The sequence below is a fragment of the Oncorhynchus gorbuscha genome, linkage group LG06, assembly GCF_021184085.1.
Source record: "Oncorhynchus gorbuscha isolate QuinsamMale2020 ecotype Even-year linkage group LG06, OgorEven_v1.0, whole genome shotgun sequence".
In the NCBI taxonomy this organism is placed as follows: domain Eukaryota; kingdom Metazoa; phylum Chordata; class Actinopteri; order Salmoniformes; family Salmonidae; genus Oncorhynchus; species Oncorhynchus gorbuscha.
The window spans coordinates 74,254,131-74,273,072 of NC_060178.1; the positions used below are offsets into that span (position 1 = coordinate 74,254,131).

The 18,942-nt window shown below is 42.1% G+C and overlaps 1 protein-coding gene across 4 annotated transcripts in view; it reads left to right on the forward strand.

The window, feature by feature from the left end:
- The first annotated feature begins 8,782 nt into the window (after positions 1-8,782).
- Positions 8,783-18,942, forward strand: part of rtn4a (reticulon 4a) — a 32,220-nt gene continuing 22,060 nt past the window's right edge. Inside the window, exons 1-3 of one of the 4 annotated variants that reach the window (XM_046354041.1) lie at positions 8,783-9,531; positions 15,689-15,739; positions 16,508-18,283. In XM_046354041.1, the coding sequence (XP_046209997.1) occupies positions 9,066-9,531; positions 15,689-15,739; positions 16,508-18,283 (2,293 nt within the window). In that variant the 5' untranslated portion in view covers positions 8,783-9,065. The remainder of the gene's footprint in view (positions 9,532-15,688; positions 15,740-16,507; positions 18,284-18,942) is intronic. The other 3 variants (XM_046354043.1, XM_046354044.1, XM_046354045.1) reach the window with 3 other exon arrangements.

Here is an 18,942-nt window from a genome sequence, read left to right on the forward strand (position 1 = left end):
CAAAACGCACCTCTGAAAGTCGCTACCTGGAAACAGTGCTGGAGGACTGCTTAACCCGTGATGGCCTAATTGATTCAGGCTCAACAATATCGCTCATCTCTCAAATGTTTTTCAATAATCTCAAAGGGGCTGTGAACCCTGCTAAACTTTGGTTAAAAACAGAACGATGCGACACTACACTGAGGTTTCACTCAGATAACCTCACCTCTCACTATGTGACGCATGCTGAAACCACACTTCCAAGACATTTCGCTTGTTCACCTTGTGTACGTGACCAGCCTCGAAACTGAACACCTGCTACTCGGAGCAGACTTGATGGATCGTTTGATCCCACTAATGGATTAGAAAAAAGTATGGTCACAAGTAACCGTGCCGTCTCCACTGACCACACTGCCAACCTAGTGTGTGACCCTAGGATGTCAACACATACATTCTAAGTGATTTCAATGGGTCTTTCGCCATTCTGATTGTTAAAAAAATATATATATAATTTGAGATCATTTCCACACTGTCATATAAGGCTGCATGATGAGGGCTAACAATCTAGGCCTTATTTTTAATGTTGCAATTGCGATTTGACTTGCAATTTAGAGCAACACACTTGGGTAAGCTGTTGGAATCATTGAAATAGAATGATTATTCAAATTCTACAGTTAGAATATAATAGTGGGCACTCGGAATACAGAGTTGTTTGACATGACAATGAATGAAAATGCCAGGGAGGAGTTATTGTGTTTCCTAGGGGACCCTATAATCTTTGGCTACATTGAATGTTTCTCTTAGCTACATGTAGACAACATTCTTACTTTGAGTATCCAACATTATTCTTTACAAGATACTGTTGCACAAACATGCTGATTTAGGTCTACACCATCACTGGCATTACCAGGCTGAATAGATAATTACATTTGCTCTGAATCAGTACATTTATTAGCTAGCTAGCGATTAGTATTAGCGGCTAACAAGATTTAAACCCAACTTGCTAAGGAAACACAAACTAGCTGTTTGCAGATGTAAGAAACACAAACTAATTGTGTAACTATATAACTCAAGTGGATTTATATTATGAAGCACAGTGAAAACAGCATCATTGTCATCAACATTATTGCATGTTCTCCATTGGCCATGCAGACTGAACGCAAGTGTCTTGTGGTCAACTTGAGTGACAGGGGCGGTGCTAGGTCTATGTTGAAAGCGGCTTGGAGAGAGAGAAAGAGAGAGCGGGCAGATGACTCAACTAGCAAACTAAACAATACAAAACGACGTTACACATGGCGTATCACGTTTAACAAACCAAACATTCAAATACCATTATAGAAGGTAAATTAAAAACCCTAACCGGTCCGTGCGTCAACACCGGTATATTGTAAAATATGGTATACCGACCAGCCCTACCTGCAACCACCAAAAACATACTCTGGGTGCGTTTGAGAGGTAAGCCAAAAGTAGCCAACTGTAGATGGCAGTCAAGGAGTAAAGTCCAAAAACTTATGTTTTTTTCATTGTATTATCTAAACCAGATCTATTGTGTTATATTCTCCTACATTCAATTCACATTTACACAAACTTCAGAGTGTTTTCTTTCAAATTAAATCAAGAATATGCATATCCTTGGTTCTGAGCCTGAGCTACAGGCAGTTAGATTTGGGTATGTCTTCAGGCGGAAATTTAAGTGAAGCTAAGCTCTAAGAGGTTAAACATAAATATCTTATCAACACACTATAACTATGTTTCCATCCAGTTATTATATGAGTAAAGTATTTAAAAAAAATATTGACAGCTATGACGGAAATAGGAAGTGTCGGTACACAATTTTTAAAATGTTGACAGAATTATTTGTTCGACATGGTGGGATATTTTTTGTGTCTGTAAAATTATTAATGCCTTGAAACGGTGGTGGAAATGCTTGATGTGAAAATATTGGTATAATAACCATAATATGAAATTAAACTTGGAGTCAGGTGATGATATGGGGTGTCCTCCCACTACAATTTAAGTAATTTATGATAAACTTAACAAGGTGGTGAAAGTTTGATGCTACTTTCCAATAAATATTGAGGGTCTTATTCTGCTGACATGATAATCGATGATTGACTGCTGTTTGACAAGTAAAAATATGAATCGTTCTTATCCATAATAATCTCATGTAGACTAGCCTACCTGCACTGTATCTGTTGTTGGCAAGAGCACATGTGCCAAGACCAGAGTAGGCACATTTACTATTAAACGCAACAGTTTTTGTGACAAAACTATTGGTAGAGTGGAAACACATTGAACTTTAGATCTTTATTCGGTACATAAAAAACTTAAATGAAATATTACTTTGTGTGCGCACTATGTCATCACACATTGATTTTTATCCGCGCCAAGTCCATTTGGTAGAAACATACCACTAGTGGGAAAATGTGCATTGTTTATTGATGCAGATTTAAGAATATGAAAATCTGCCGCCAATTGGATGGAAACCTAGCTATTGAGGGCACATTTTCAATCACTGCTGTAAGCAGCATAAGATGCTGAATTATGTTAAAGCTGCAATATGTACATATTTGGGCAACCAGACCATATTAACATAGAAAGGTGTTTTATAGATCTATAATTTTCATTGAAAGCAAGTCTAAGAAGCGGTAGATCTATTCTATGTGCATATTTCTATGCTTCCTCTTACATTTTGTTTTTTTTGTGTCTTTTACTTTGGGTTTTGTACACCAGCTTCAAACAGCAGAACATATAATATTTGTGGTTATGTAAAATATATTTCACAGCAGTTTAGATGGTACAATGGTTCTCTACACTATACTTGCTTGTTTTGTCACAAACTCGGTTTCTATCCAATTTTCCACAGATTTCCATGCAAATATTTAAAAATCTGCATAAAACAATATGTGCATTGTAGCACCAGAGATGTTTCCATCAAACATACTTTTTTTGTGGATTAAAAGCTGTGCATGATGACAGTGCACATAAAAATAACTTTTACTGTTCAATTCCCATGTACTGTCACGTTCTGACCTTTATTTTGTCTTTATTTAGTGTGGTCAGGGCGTGAGTTGGGGTGGGCAGTCTATGTTTTGTGTTTCTGTGTTTAGGTTTCTGTTTCGGCCTAGTATGGTTCTCAATCAGAGGCAGGTGTCGTTAGTTGTCTCCGATTGAGAATCATACTTAGGTAGCCTGGGTTTCACTGTTGGTTGGTGGGTGTTTGTTTCCGTGTCTGTCACCACACGGGACTGTTTCGGTTTGGTTTTCATTCATGTTCACATTTGTTGTTTTGTAGTTCTTAGTGTTCAGTTTATGTTTTATAATAAACGATATGGATACTTACCACGCTGCTCTTCAGACGAAGAGGAGGAAATCTGCCATTACAGACACACCCACCAACAGAGGACCAAGTGGCGTGGTAATGGGCAGCAGCAACAGCGGCCAAAGACACAGGACTCATGGACTTGGGAGGAAATCCTAGACTGGAAAGGACTCTGGGCACAGGCAGGGGGATATCGCTGCCCCAAAGCAGAGCTGGAGGCAGCGAAGGCAGGGAGGCGCTGGTATGAGGAGGCAGCACGGCGGCGCGGTTGGAAGCCTGAGAGTCAGCCCCAAAAATGTATTGGAGGGTGGCACACAGGGAGTGTGGCGAAGCAATAATATATAATATAATAAATATATGCCATTTAGCAGACGCTTTTATCCAAAGCGACTTACAGTCATGTGTGCATACATTCTACGTACGGGTATTACATAAGGATGCAGTCGATGATAGAGTACAGTATATACGTATGCATATGAGATGAATAATGTAGGGTAAGTAACATTATATAAGGTAGCATTGTTTAAAGTGGCTAGTGATATACATCATTTCCCATCAATTCCCATGATTAAAGTGGCTGGAGTTGAGTCAGTGTCAGTGTGTTACCTTGTCAGCTCAAGGATTTGAACCTGCAACCTTTACTAGTCCAACGCTCTAACCACTAGGCTACCCTACTTTGACCTTTAAGGTACTGGGTACTAACTAAGCAAGGTAGGAGACCTGCGCCAACTTCCTGTGCTTATCAGAGAGCGAGCGAGACCGGGCAGGCACAGTGTTATGCTGTGGAGCGCACGGTGTCCCCGGTGCGGGTGCATAGCCCGGTGTGGTACATTCCAGCTCCTCGTATTGGCCGGGCTAGAGTGGGCATCGAGTCTAGCAGCTCTGGACAGACGGGAGACTCTAGCAGCTCTGGACAGACGGGAGACTCTAGCAGCTCTGGTTATCATAGCAATATTTCAACATAAAGGTGTTAGCGCGGCCATTTTTTGCATAATTAATTTTAACACAAAAACATCACACATGTCGAATTAACAAATTGTCTGTTGGCATTTATAAAATTGTACAAGCATTCCATGTAATCCATCAAGCCGATCGTGACTTTTTTCATACGTCAGGTAATTCATCCACAAACAGTTGCATGGAAACATGGTTAGTACATGAAATAAAGCAAACTATTAGAATTTCTGCAACCAGGAAAGGGTGAATTGATTTCTGCATAGTGCATTTTAAAACCACCATGACCTGCTAAACCATGGTTTACACTTTGATCACACCGACAGCATCATTGCATTTTGGTACACCAGGATTACATTCAATACCAATGGAGGCAATTGCAGTGCGTTCGGTGTGGTGCATACATTGGATTTATCTAAAGTATGCATCAAACTGTATGCTAAACGGAAATGGTAGCAGAAAGTGGCTAGACGGAAATGGTAGCAGAAAGTAAATGTTGAGCTTTTGTTGCATACATATCCAGATGATGCTGCATACTATTTTGGACAAAAACACTGCGGGTGTGTTCAAAGCGTTACTCTGTTCTTAATTATTTGAACACACCGACGGCATCGTTGCGCAAAATAGTATGCAGAATAATCTGGATATGTATGCAACAAAAGTTCAACATTCACCTTCTGCTACCATTTCTGGCAAGCCTTCTAGGCATACAGTTTGACGACCCACACTGAACACACTGCAACTGCTTCTGCAACGTAATGCTGCAAGGCAAAAGCAGCATTTCATTGGAAATGAATGTAATTCTGGTGTACCAAAATGCAATGACGCTGTAAATAGTACACAGCATCATCTGGATATGTATGCAACAAAAGTTTAACATTCACCTTCTACTACCATTTCTTTTGATAACCTTTGCTATAAATGTTAAAAATCCAATCTACTGAAATTTATATCACTTTTGGCCTATCCCTCTGTACAGGTATGTCTCTACTACTCTCACCACTCTCCCCCCTTAATCCATCTTCCTCTACATTCTTCACTACCTCAGCATGTGACAACTTCTGAACTACTCTAACCCTGGAGAACCTCAACATGCCGCTCTCACACGGGACATTTCTGATGCCCCAGCTCCATGGGCACCCCTACAATTAATACATTCCACTACTTTCCCCAATACTAGACATTCCTTTGTCTCATGCTGTTCTGCACATTTCTCACACCTTGGACCCTCCCTCCTACACACTGTGTGGGAGCAAACGGTACATTTAGGGACAAACATAATACTGTAGAGCAAAGGTGTACATTAGACCACAGGAGGAAGAGGACACACTTAGAGTGCATTTGCCATTCTGGTAAAAACAGGAAACCAAAAATAACAGACGTAATGGCCAAAGCCATAAAATGCATAAAGGTTTAGGGTAAAATGCATTGTATATTGTAGAGGACAGGAAACCAAAGCAAGGCCATGAGTGCATAGGACAGCTGGACATACCGAGGTCAGAGGGACACACAAAGGAGGGGGTCAGCCAAATGACCAACTGATGGACTATAGACATAGGGCATACATTTTAAGGACATGAAGATGCTGAAGGAATTTTAGAAGAGACACAGTCTACTAGTCCTAATAAGGACAGACATACCAAAGAACACACCAAGCTAAACATAAGGGGCCCATAGGATAAGATGGGTATGTATTATTTTTGGGACATGAAGAGGTCCTGCCACCATTATAACTTAACTGAAAGCAGATATGGGCGTTATTGGGCGTGAACAAACAGGAAGCACAGATTGAAAGATAATGGTGGCAGATGGACTAAGGGAAGTAACTTCATTTGCATGTGGAATGGACTCATATGTTGTATGTGTATAAATACAGAGCCAGTGCTCTGGAAAAGGGTGTGTTCCGCGGACCATCTAGGCTTCTGATATGTTTGTATTAAAAGCCTATATTGAATTCACAAGTTCTTGTAAGTGTTATATTTTGAAACGATTCTCCACGACAACTGCTGCCACATGCCCATAAGCTTGACACCTGTAACATCATAATGTATTTGACACATACACTCGTACAGGATAACTTCTGTATCCTAACTTCACGTTGTCAGGCAAAGACTTGACTTCTAAACTCAAAAGAACAGACAATGACTCTTCTGTTTCCACACTCTCGCCACACTGCGTGCATCACATCAAACGACGAGCATCACATACACCGGGAATCTTTCCCCTCAGCTGGTCAACTTTAATATTTACTGCTACCCCTATTATCACTCATTTCATTTGTGCCCTTTTCTAGAGAATGAAACAATACACTTTTCCTGCCCCCATTCGTTTTACTCCAAGCGCTTTCTCCCTCTGCCCAACAGAAACACAAACAATCACTAGACCACTTCTGGTTACCCTCACCGATTCAACATGAGTCATGACCCACCTCTTTTTTTCACCCACCGTGAAACCACAAATGGATCAGCCAAAAGGCAAGAGTCCACTTTTTCCATCAACTTCACTCCTACTGTCACAGACTCTTCTTTTTCCTGATCCTCGGTGTACCTCGGTCTCAGGTAACTTCACCGCACCTACCACCTCTGATACTTCACCCTCATGCACGTCCATGTATCCTCCTGTCGTCAGCTACCGAGGTAAAGACAGTTTCAAATTGGATATTCAACGGATATTCAGGCTTTCAAACCACTTAACCCACAGGCTCCAAATAAGTGTAATTATGTTGGAAAATTTGCGCACAACATTGCACAGGTCTTATTTTCACGATTTGGACATAAATTCGCTTTCCGGAGCTAATAAACATGTGGAAATGTGAGCTGCATTTTGTATTACTAGTTGAATTAGTTAGGGAGCGTAAACAGTGTAGGGAGCGTAAACAAAGTACAAACTTTTTTTAACATCCGATCACATCTCTATCCTCCTGATTCCTGCTTACAAGCAAAAATTAAAGCAGAAGCACCAGTGACTTGGTCTGTAAAAAAGTGGACAGATGAAGCACATACTAAACTACGGGACTGTTTTGCTATCACAGACTGGAACATGTTCCGGGATTTTTCCAATGGCATTGAGGAGTACACCACATCAGTCACTGGCTTTATCAATAAGTGCATTGGGGACGTCGTCCCCACGGTGACTGTACGCACATACCCCAACCAGAAGCCATGGATTACAGGCAACATTCGCACTGAGTTAAAGGGTAGAGCTGCCGCTTTCAAGGTGCGGGACTCTAACCCGGAAGCTTACAAGAAATCCTGCTATGCCCTGCAATGAACCATCAAACAGGCAAAGCGTCAATACATGGCTAAGATTGAATCATTCTACACTGGCTCTGACGCTCGTCTTATGTGGCAGGGCTTGCAAACTATTACAGACTACAAAGGGAAGCACAGCCGCGAACTGCCCAGTGACACGAGCCTACCAGACGAGCTAAATCACTTTTATGCTCGTTTCGAGGCAAGTAACACAGACATGCATGAGAGGATCAGCTGTTTCAGACGACTGTAGCCGAAAAATTAGAAAAATGTATGTAATATCATGTGAGATGGAAATGGACAAACTAAAGGGTGTGCAATGTGTAGGCCCACTCAGTGGACATTCTGAACCTTGTTTGAAGTCCCTAGGTCACATGACCAAGGAGCTATTGAAATTATACATTTTGAAAAAATCATGTAAAATCTTGTGAAATGAAAATGAACACACTAAAGGGTGTGCCACCTAGAAGGGTTAAACATGGTCTTAACTTGCAATGCTCAACCCTCCTGCCAACTCCCACGTCACTCCGCCAACCACCAGGATGCCCGGCATCAGAACATTCCAGGCATTCCCGTGACTGGTCGATAGCAGGTTGATTGGCATGTCGGACCCCGCGAACACTAGGTATTGGTAAGTACAACACAACCAACTAATAGTAAAACACACAGCTGTCTGTGCAGGTCGCTACAATATGTTTGACAAATCAACTTATGCACTGCAACTGGCTCTGCTATGCAATGCTGCAAGGCATAGGAAATTAATGCAATTCTGGTGTACCAAAATGCAATGAGCTGTCGGTGTGTTCAAAGCGTAAGAAGGGTGCTGCAGCGCCCCCTGAAAAATCAGGGAAAATATTTACATGAATAATTTAAGTAGTTCGTAATTAGTTCTAATTGTCATGAATTACTGTGGTTAGCCTACACAGGTGTTGTAAGATCTGTCATGTGTAAGCAATAAGCATAGGAAAGGGCCCCCAGGCTCATTGCAGAAAAGAAACGTTGCCTTGCAAAATAGTAGGCAAGGCAACAATCTCTTAAGTGCTTCACCTCTTTTTGTTTTCGTTGTGGGCTTTAAATGGGGCTCCTGGCTCACCCAGGCGGCCCAGTTCCAGAACGAATGCGAACACTTTTCACCCAGTATAAACTCCTCACACACAATAACCCGGGCTAGATAATCGAATCCCCTCACTGTGCCAGGTTTGTGAAAGGGGTGTTAACAAATGCAGCGATTCCCCAACACCTTATTGGTCACAGGTGGCATCGCTCAGAGTTATTAGGTAGTTATTGGTCACTCAACTCTTGCTTATCCATTTCAACATTCTGGTGAAGCAACTCGCTGTAAAATAGGCGACTCACACGAGCTATTCGGTTGTTCCGTGGCAGTGGTCGAGTCGTTCTTCTGTAACAGTAGTTTATTCGGACCCAAAAGGCTTGAGGGAATTCAACGAGCGTATTTTGTTCGTTGGAGTTTTTTTTGTTGTTGAGTGTTCGTAGTTATTCATTGAACGTGCCCTGCAAAGTACAAACTTTATCCGCAGATAACCGGTAGTTAACGTTAGATGGACGACGGCGAGCAAGTCGTATCATCCACAACCGAAGACGAAATGAGTAGATACAGTCAATACGGTAATCATTATGGCAACAACGAGGCCACAGCTACATTTGGCGATGATGATATTGTAGACTTAGTTGGCGGAGCACATGATGCTATTGAGAGACACAAGGCTTCGTACCCCGAGGATATAATCACATTTACGAAGGACGAGGAAGCGCTACTGACTACCACCACAGAGCGTGCCACGGGACAACAGACACACGACGAGGTGATTCCAGATTCCACCCCATCAGAGGAAGAGTTGGCAGAAATAATTCCAACACCAGTGATTCGCAGTTGTTTGGATGCAGACTCTTTGCCAGAACTCATCAGACCATATCCCCCGGCAAAAGCAGCTCCAGAAGAAGCAGGTCCAGTACTAGAAGCAGCTCCAGAGAAAGAAGCGATTGCTGCTCCTCCAGCACCATCCCGTGAGTCGTCAATATTTTAAGGATCATCTGTTTTTTAAATATGTCTCTTGTTAAAGCGTTATTAAAATAGACGTTTCAGTACTTGCTTGCTAACTTAATTGGCAATAATGTTACAGTTGAATGGCTGGCTAACTAATGTTTGGTAACGTTAGCTAGCTTATGTGATTGTGGAATTAATGCGGCAACATCTTTTTTTTAAATATAAAATTGTTGCGCACGGTTCGAGACTGCATTGGTAGCTTGATATAGTCAGATACTCCACACAGGCCGGTAGTGGCAGGCTAGCTAACTAACCATTCCGATGTCTTCCCCCTAAAAAAAAGGATGGTTAACTAGATAGCTGGCTTTGTAAAGATGATGCAGACCACCTACTTGACACATCAGCAAGAAGCTAGTTAATATAGTGAACTGGAAGAATTGTACCACCTATTTTGACTATTTATGTATGCGGATGCATCTGTGCTGATTATTACATAACATGTAATGCCATGGTATTTTTTTAAATCAAAGAAACTAACTAATTGGCTCATACTAGAATAATCCTGACTGTAATTTTCCGACCTGGTTTGTGGTTGCGCAAACCAAGCTAGCAAGCTCTGTTCTGACTCAGTCAAGATGCCTTGGATTCGTCACAACAAAGGAATCTCATCTAAATTCGTCCACTCCCCTATTTTAGTTGTTTATCCCAAAATTCCTTAAGTGAACGGTCGCTATCTACTGGAAACTACTTAATGATAGCTAACATTTTTCATCGTACGAGAAATTGGGTTTTCACCCCTCCAATCTCCCGATCTGCCAACCATTCACGCTTTTGGATAATGGGGTGTTTTTATCTCATTCGGGTGAAGTCAGACATTGTTCGGGGGCATTGTTATTGTGTAAATTAGTTAGCGCATTAGCGCACGCGAATTTAATAAAATATGTTCTTTCCTGTTAGAATAGCTAAGCACTTTCCCAGACATGCGAGGCCAGACGGGCAGGGCGGGGTTGGGAGACAATTACAAAAACCTGGTTGAGTGTCATTCCATTTAATCGCTTTAGGCCCGACTATTGCCTAAGAACTAATATAAGCATACTTGTCATTTTGGAAGGGCAGACATGCTTTATATTCTACTTCGGTTTTCTGCAATAATTTGGAATGTCTTCTTACTGCAGGATAGATGCTAAAAACGTAAAGGAAATGGTCCTACTGGCTCTGACGGGCCTTGTGGGTTTGCTCCCTCTGTCTTTGCTGTGAGGTGTATTCTCGCTATCATAGGAAGGGCTAGATGAGCATGCTTAAGCGTGTATCAATAGCATCACAGCTGGATTTCGCTGCTACTAGTGCACTGAATCACTTCTGACTTTGTTGATCTACTTTTTTAAATAGGAATGTTAATAACACAGTGCTGTAATTGCTTCTTTAATGTTACACCTACAATACTGTACACCGCTCTAGTTAATAACTGCACAACTATAATGTCCTAGAATGACCCCTTCTCATATTTCATATTGACTTGTGACTAGAGTTAACATGGCGTTCATTGCAGTCTGTGCCATTCGCTTTCTTTGCCTCCTCTCAGACATATTACATTTTATGATGCAGCTCTTTCATGGGCAGGTGTTGGCCTACATTTTAGGTTCCACAAAAGTGTTCAAGCGAAGTCATTGACTACTAGCCTACGCAGAACAGGTGGACAGAATTCAAGCAACATGGATTTCAATTATAGCTAATGTTACATTTACATGTTACATTTAAGTCATTTAGCAGACGCTCTTATCCAGAGCGACTTACAAATTGGTGCATTCACCTTATGACATCCAGTGGAACAGCCACTTTACAATAGTGCATCTAAATATTTTAAGGGGGGTGAGAATTGTCTATGGTTCAATTGTAGATATTCTTCAACTCAGGAACCTAGACTAGAGAAGTAACTGGTCTTTAAACTGGTCTAATCTGAATAATCATTACGGTAATAACAGCAAAACAAAATATATTTGTAACGTGATATTTCCTGGCTTTTGATGGGTGGATGCCTGATCTTTTATTATAATTTTTTGTATGATTGGACTATGGTATTCAGAACCATTGTACGTTGATGGCAACTTGTTTAAGAAAACATGTTTTGCTTCTGTCCTATTGAAATATTCCCTGACATCTTAATCTACAGATTATTGAGAATATTGTAACATTTTGGTGATTTGGCTAAAATGGAGCTCAAAGCATTCAAATTGGGAGATTTCTGCTATTAAACATTTAGTTTAGATGGTTGATTTGAATTTGTGCTCTTTCTGCCCTTTCTCTCTCCCCTAATGCTCTGCTTAGGTGTCTGTCAAGCATATGTCACAACCAGTTAGGCACAAAAGCTGGAATCAAGAATTCAAAGAGGGAATACCGTTTTCAAATATGTTGTCTAGGCTATTATATCTTAGATAAGAGCCTGAACCATATTTTTGCAGCTTAACCTGTTGTGAATTGATTTAGTTTTCATTAACTTGTTTAAATGTTTTGTAAACTTTGATCAGAAAATGATTGCTGTGCTTAATTGTATCAGTAATTTTGCCTTTTAAAGGCTGATCTTCATGTTGCTACATTAAAAAGGAAATTCTTCAGTCATTTGGACACTTATGACCTTTTTCCCAGACTTTATTACATGCCTGTAAGCTATCTTGTATGCTATAAGCTGCCTGTCTTTACAGATGGTGTCAGCAATGTTGCACACTGGGTGGATTTACATTAGTAAATTATGTCTAGGGATAACATCAGATTTGCAACTTTTCTGTTTACACTAACGTTGGATATGGGTGCAGCTATTAGCATACTATAATACAACGGACACCAACATTTTCAGTCGATCACTTTCGCAGTCAAAAAGGAAGCAGAGATCTACCTCAGAGGGGGAAGGGAAAGGTCAAATCATATGATCTGTGATCTTCAGGTTGGAAAATCAGTGCATTCAAGGGGGATACTGTCTTCCACCTGATGGTGAAACTCGAGTCGCACCGCATCTGCCTCATGCACAAATTCATGTTGGTCCCATGACCAGAGAAAGTGAAAAAATTATTTGATGGTAAAATAGACGCAACAAGCTACTAATAATAAAAACGCAGGGCTATCGATACACTTTGCTACTCATTCATTGCGGCGTGAGTGGAAAGTAGGCAGAAGCGCCTTTTGTAATAGTGTCGAATATAAACAGTGTCGGTTCTGAATAAAAACTTAGGCATGAACGCACTCCTAAAAACAGCATCTCTTTTCAGTATTCTTTGACAGTCTCACTCTGGTCAGGGTTTTAAAACCCAAATTTCCTGAGGGGGAATAGGCTTTGTCGTGCCCTCTTCACGACTGTCTTGGTGTGTTTGTAGTTTGTTGTTGATGTGGACACCAAGGAATTTTAAGCTCTCAATCTGCTCCACTACAGTCCCGTCGATGAGAATGGGGGCGTGCTCGGTGCTCCTTTTCCTCCTCCTCCTTAGTCTTGGCTACGTTGAGGGATAGGTTGTTATTCTGGCCCCACTTGGCCAGGTCTTTGACCTCCTCCTTATAGGCTGTCTCGTCGTTGTCGGTTGTGTCATCAGCAAACTTAATGATGGTTTTGGAGTCGTGCCTGTCCGTGCAGTCGTGGGTGAACAGGGAGTACAGGAGGGGACTGAGCATGCACCCCTGGGGAGCTCCAGTGTTGAGGATCAGCATGGCAGATGTGTTGCTACCTACCCTCACCTCACCACCTGGGGAGGCCTGTCAGGAAGTCCAGGATCCAGTTGCAGAGGGGGGTGTCTAGTCCCAGGATCCTTAGCTTGGTGATGAGCTTTGAGGGTACTATGGTGTTGAACTCTTAGCCTTAGTCAATGAACAGCATTCTCACATAGGTGTTCCTTTTGTCCAGGTGGGAAAGGGTAGTGTGGAGTGCAATCTAGATTGTATCATCTGTGGATCTAGCTCATCTGGTAGGCTCGTGTCACTGGGCAGCTCGCAGCTGTGCTTCCCTTTGTGTCTGTAATAGTTTGCAAGCCCTGCCACCTCCGACGAGCTTTGGAGTCGGTGTAGTATGATTCAATCTTAGCCCTCTATTGGCACTTTGCCTGTTTGATGGTTCGTCACAGGGCATAGCGGGATTTCTTGTAAGCTTCCGGGTTAGTCCCGCACCTTGAAAGCGGCATGTTGCCTGTAATCCATGGCTTCTGGTTGAGGTATGTATGTACAGTCACTGTGGGGACGACGTCCTCGATGCACTTATTGATAAAGCCAGATGTGGTGTATTCCTCAATGTCATTGGAAGAAACCCGGAACATGTTCCAGTCTGTGATAGCAAAGCAGTCCTGTAGTTTAGCATCTGCTTCATCTGAATTTTTTTTTTTTACAGACAGAGTCACTGGTGCTTCCTGCTTTAATTTTTGCGTGTACGCAGGAATCAGGAGGATAGAGTTGTGGTTGGGTTTACCAAATGGAGCGTGAGGGAGAGCTTTGTACGAGTCTCTGTGTGTGGAGTACAGGTCATCTAGATTTTTCTTCTCCCTCTGGTTGTACATTTAACATGTTGATAGAGATTTGGTAGAACTGATTTAAGTGTCCCTGCATTAAGGTCTCCGGCCACTAGGAGCGCCACCTCTGGGTGAGTGGTTCCCTCTTTGCTTATTTCCATATACAGCTGTCTTAGTGCCACCAACTCTGTCTGTGGTGGTAAATAAACAGCCACAAAGTATAGCTGAGAACTCTCTAGGCAAGTAGTGTTTCCTGCAGTTTATCACAATATACTCTTCTTCAGGCAAACAAAATCTAGAGACTTCTTTAGATTTCGTGCACCAGTTGTTGACGACTTTGGATCACTACTGGCTGTAAGCGAACGAGTGATTCGCATTTGGAGCAATACTGGCTGTATCCAAGGCTCAGCCAATCGTTCACATAACAGAAGCAGCACATGACTGAAGAGAGAAGAGACAAATAATTTGCTAGTTACGTCGTCAGCGCACACTCTGGGAAGACTGCGGGAGAGTGGAGAGGCAGTTTGCGCTTCCCCTGGATGATAACGAAGAGGTAGCTGAGAAGCCTGACCACGGAGACTGATGTGAGAACTGGCTTTGGAAAGTTTGAGATGAGGGTGGTGGAACAAATATTTTTAAGGATCTTGCTGGCTTGCTCGAATTCTCCGTTAGCTAACCAGAGAAATGTTGAGTCACATTAGCCAACTTATCTGATCAAATAATTTTGTTTATGGTGTGAAAATTAGCTGGCTAATAAAGTCAGTTGGGTAACGTTACAACAGATGCGCTAACATTAGTAACCTAACCAATTCGCTATTGTATTAACTGGTAATGTTAGATGACTATTTGCCGTTCCTCAAGTTATAACACGTCAGTTGCTTATTGGACCCTGGCAATCTGTGTGTAATGTTAACTCTAAGGAACTAACTACTATCTGTGAGCTAATGTTTTCCCTCTACAGTGTGTGGTTAATTTTCAGAATGAGAGAACTAGGTGAAAATGAGGCTTTGCTTGTTAAACAGTGAGGTGTTGCTGGTGCTGGGCCTGGCTTAAGCTGGATGCCACTATAGAGGTGAAAGGAACACCTCTCACTTTTTCAATTCAGTGATTTAAAAGGGGTATGCTAGGTGTTCTCTCTGCCTGAAAGAGATCAATTAAGCCAACAAAGGGTATCATGCTCTGCTGGCACATTGTAGAACAGATGTCCACAGGCAGAAAGTGTATAATGTGCAGTGTAGCCCAAAGATATTGATTTTGTTGTGTTGAACTTGACAGTAACAGTTGAGTGAGGGGGGGATTATTACATTTTTACTCAGTGAATGTTATTTTTGCACATGTAGCCTTGTGCACATGTAGCCTTGTGCACATGTAGCCTTGTGCACATGTAGCCTTGTGCACATGTAGTCATTTTTGTTCATCTTTGTCAAAGGTATCAATATTTTCGGACCCCACTATGTGGTGTAGATGTTCCCCACACTATCTCCAGAGGTCGTGTGGCAGATCTCTTCAAGAGATTTTGAATCTAGATCCATCTGTTTATACTACAGAAGTATCTCTCCTGGACCTAGTTTGTTGTCAAAGTAGTGTAGAGGCCCCATGTTAGGGTCTGTTTCACACTGTTGTAGTGTTAATTGTTTTCTGTTTTCTCAGCTGCTGGCATTGTCCACTTCACACTGTGCTACTGTCTCTTTTTCAGATGACAATTTTCTTCCTGCTGCGCTTCAACCTCTGATGCAATTCCCAAAAGGCAAGTTCTTTTTTCTTGGCTGCCTTTGTCCTCCTGCATCTTCTCTTTTTAATTTCATGCCTTTTATACCTTAATTACATTTTGACTGATATGCATGAAAAGTTTGTTAAAGGCCCAAATGCAGCTGTTTTTTTAATAGTAATGTCACATTTCTTGGTAGCAATTATGTACCTTACGGTAATAGTTTCCAATTGTAAAAAAATTAACCAATTGCCTTTTTAGCTACAGTTACCACCTGGGGATGTTAGCAGGCAAGCTGAAATTCCACCCATGATTAGAAGGTCCTGGGTTGCTGGTTGAAAATACAATTTTACAATCAGGAAATAACACTGATAAAATTTGTTCACACTTTTACAATGTTAATTTTGATCAGCTATTGTACAATATGATATAAAACACAGGGTAACTGCACTTGGCCTTTAATACTATTTTACATTGTATTTGCATTTAAGTAATTTAAAAGAAAGACTAACATTGTTTGATCCTATAATATGAATCCCTGTGATAAGTCCACTTACAGTAGAGAAGATAGACACTAACTTTACAGTTAAATGTTTAGGTGATGATTCCCCTCATTGATTGTTACTATGTTTAAAAACAAAATCTCCCATAACTGGTTTTGTATCTTTTGGCATGCCAGTTTATAACTCTGAAATCACTGATGGGAAACAACACCTCAACTCTGCAGACTGCTGGCAGGGCATGGCTTGCTAGCGCTGAAGGAATGGAGTGTGTCTTGATGTATTGCATTTTCCCTCTTTACTCAAGAACTTGGGCAGAAGGGTGATTCCCCTGCTCCCATCTCCCCTCTCTCTCGCCTTCACTCTCCTGACTCTCTGGAAGACCTCTCTTTGTCAGAGAGTCCAAATCCAACATCTGCTCCATTGGGCTTCTCTTCTTGGCCTTCTACTGAGCCCCCCAAAATACTGACCAAGGATATGCCTTGGAATGAAGAGGGTAACACCAGATTAGGATTTAGTAAGAGTGATGAGGATATTGTGACAGGGTTAGAAACTGCTACCTACATTCAAAGTAAACATATAAAAAATTGCCCCGAGAGCGATGTAGGGTCCAAGTCTCTGTGTGGAGACAGTGGCGTGGTCTCTCCTGAAGAGCAGCTTTGTAGCCCAGTCAGGTCTACTACTCCTTCCCAGTCCCCCAATAATCCCCTGATGACTCCTGACTCTGACATTGCACCTGCCTCCTCTAACCCAACAGAGCACTGGGATTCTCCACTCTTAGCTTCTCAAGACAACCCCAGGGCCTCCATGGATACGTTTTCCAAAGACTCAGCATCCAGAGGCTCCTCTGGGTATGAGCCAGATATGCTTGGCCAATCAGATGACTTAATGTTTGAGGTGAAGAAGAATCCTTTCCAGGGCTTCTCCCCTGTAGCAGATGCTGGGTTCTCCCATCTTGGGGATATGACCTCTGACAGCCAGGCAGCTAAAATGTCTGAGAGTCCCACCCCAGACCTGGTCCAGTATGGCCGGGCTGAAGACTCACAAGATGGCAGCCCACCATCATATTACGATGAAACAAAAACATATGAGTCTGTCAAGATGGCTGCGGACTCGCTCATGGAGCCACTCAATCAGTTCTCAACCACCCCAAAAGAGAGTGAGGACTCTACACTTACATCTCTTCCAGATATCTTAAAGCCCTTCCCTCTGAACCCTGACAAAGTGGACTCAGGCTCTTCTGAAGGAAGCACTGAGCCGAGCCCTGCTCCTATCCGGAAGATGGTTGAGTCACCCACTGTCCCTGTCCCTCTGTCAGCCACAAATCCCTTTGCTTTCGATTCCAAAGCTTTACTGCTGAAGGAGCTGACTGAGGAGACTGAAGCAAGACTAGCTGTGAAGACTGAAGATGAAGGCTTTAGTGCCTTTGACCTCGTAAAGGAGGCAGAGCCTACACCCCATGGCAAAGCACCTGTCCAGATAGAACAAAAAGATTGGATGTTGTCCAGTCAAGATTCTCCACAAATTGTGAACAAATTAGAGCCTCTTCATTTCCAGACGAAGACACCTGAAGATTCTGATTCTGAGAGTCCGTCAGCAGACTCCCTGTCCCCTGTTCTGGAGGCAATGGCCAAGAATCCTGCAAGTTTCCAGGTGGAGTCTGAGAAGAATGACATGAAAGTGGAAGAGGCAGAGGATATCTCTGAGCCGGAAGTGTCCTCTGAAGAGTTTGAGTTCATCGAGAGGCCCCTCAGGGGTGTAATCGATGAGTTTCTAGAAGCATTAGATAGCTCCAAGTTTGCTAAGGCAACAGAGTTTAGCATGGATGAAGATGACATGCGCTTTGGGCTGACTGATGTGGAGTCTGCAAATATAGTCCCAGAAGTTCCGGAAGAATCTCCTAGTCAGCGCTCTTACCTCCTACTCACCCAGAAGGTCAAGTCAGACCTGGAGAAGGATGATACCAAAGGTCCCGCCTCAAAGGCCCCTCTCATCCACTCGCCTGTTCGCAAACCGGAGTTGCTCTCTAAGGACACAGAGGGCCCCAGAATGGATCAGATGCCCAACCTGAGTGCTGAAGCAGGTAATTTCCACATGGAAGTTAACCACCAGTTATTTTTTTTATTGGTGCATCATTTTACTCTGTCATTTCCCTTTTTTCCCCCCATAAGTTTTAACTTTTTCATCACCTTTCTCCTCTGCATTGTCCCTTTTTTTATAATTTAAAAATAAATAAATAATCATTTACAATTGGGTGCATGTGTTGGCATGATTTTGTTTTCATGATCATGGTTTTCATGGTTTCTTTCATAATTTTTGTGTTTTTGAATCCATCCTCTTGATCTAGTAAGTAATGCATTTCTCGTGTGCAATGGGGGGGGGTGTTACAAAGAGATTCTTTTTATTTTTATGACTACCTTCTAACTGTAGCCCATACATACAATTATCTGTAAGGTCCCTCTGCCGAGCAGGGAATTTCACACCGATTCAACCATAAAGACCAGGGAGGTTTTCACATGCCTCACAAAGAAGTGTACCTATTGGTAGATGGGTAAAAATAAAAAAGCAGACATTGAATGTCCCCTTGAGCATGGTGAAGTTATTAATTACACTTTGGATGGTGTCGCAATACACCCAGTCACTACAAAGACAGGTAGGTATCCTTAACTTCGTTGCCGGAGATGAACAAAACCACTCAGGGATTTCACCTTGAACAGTGATGGATCAACAACCGTGTGTTTA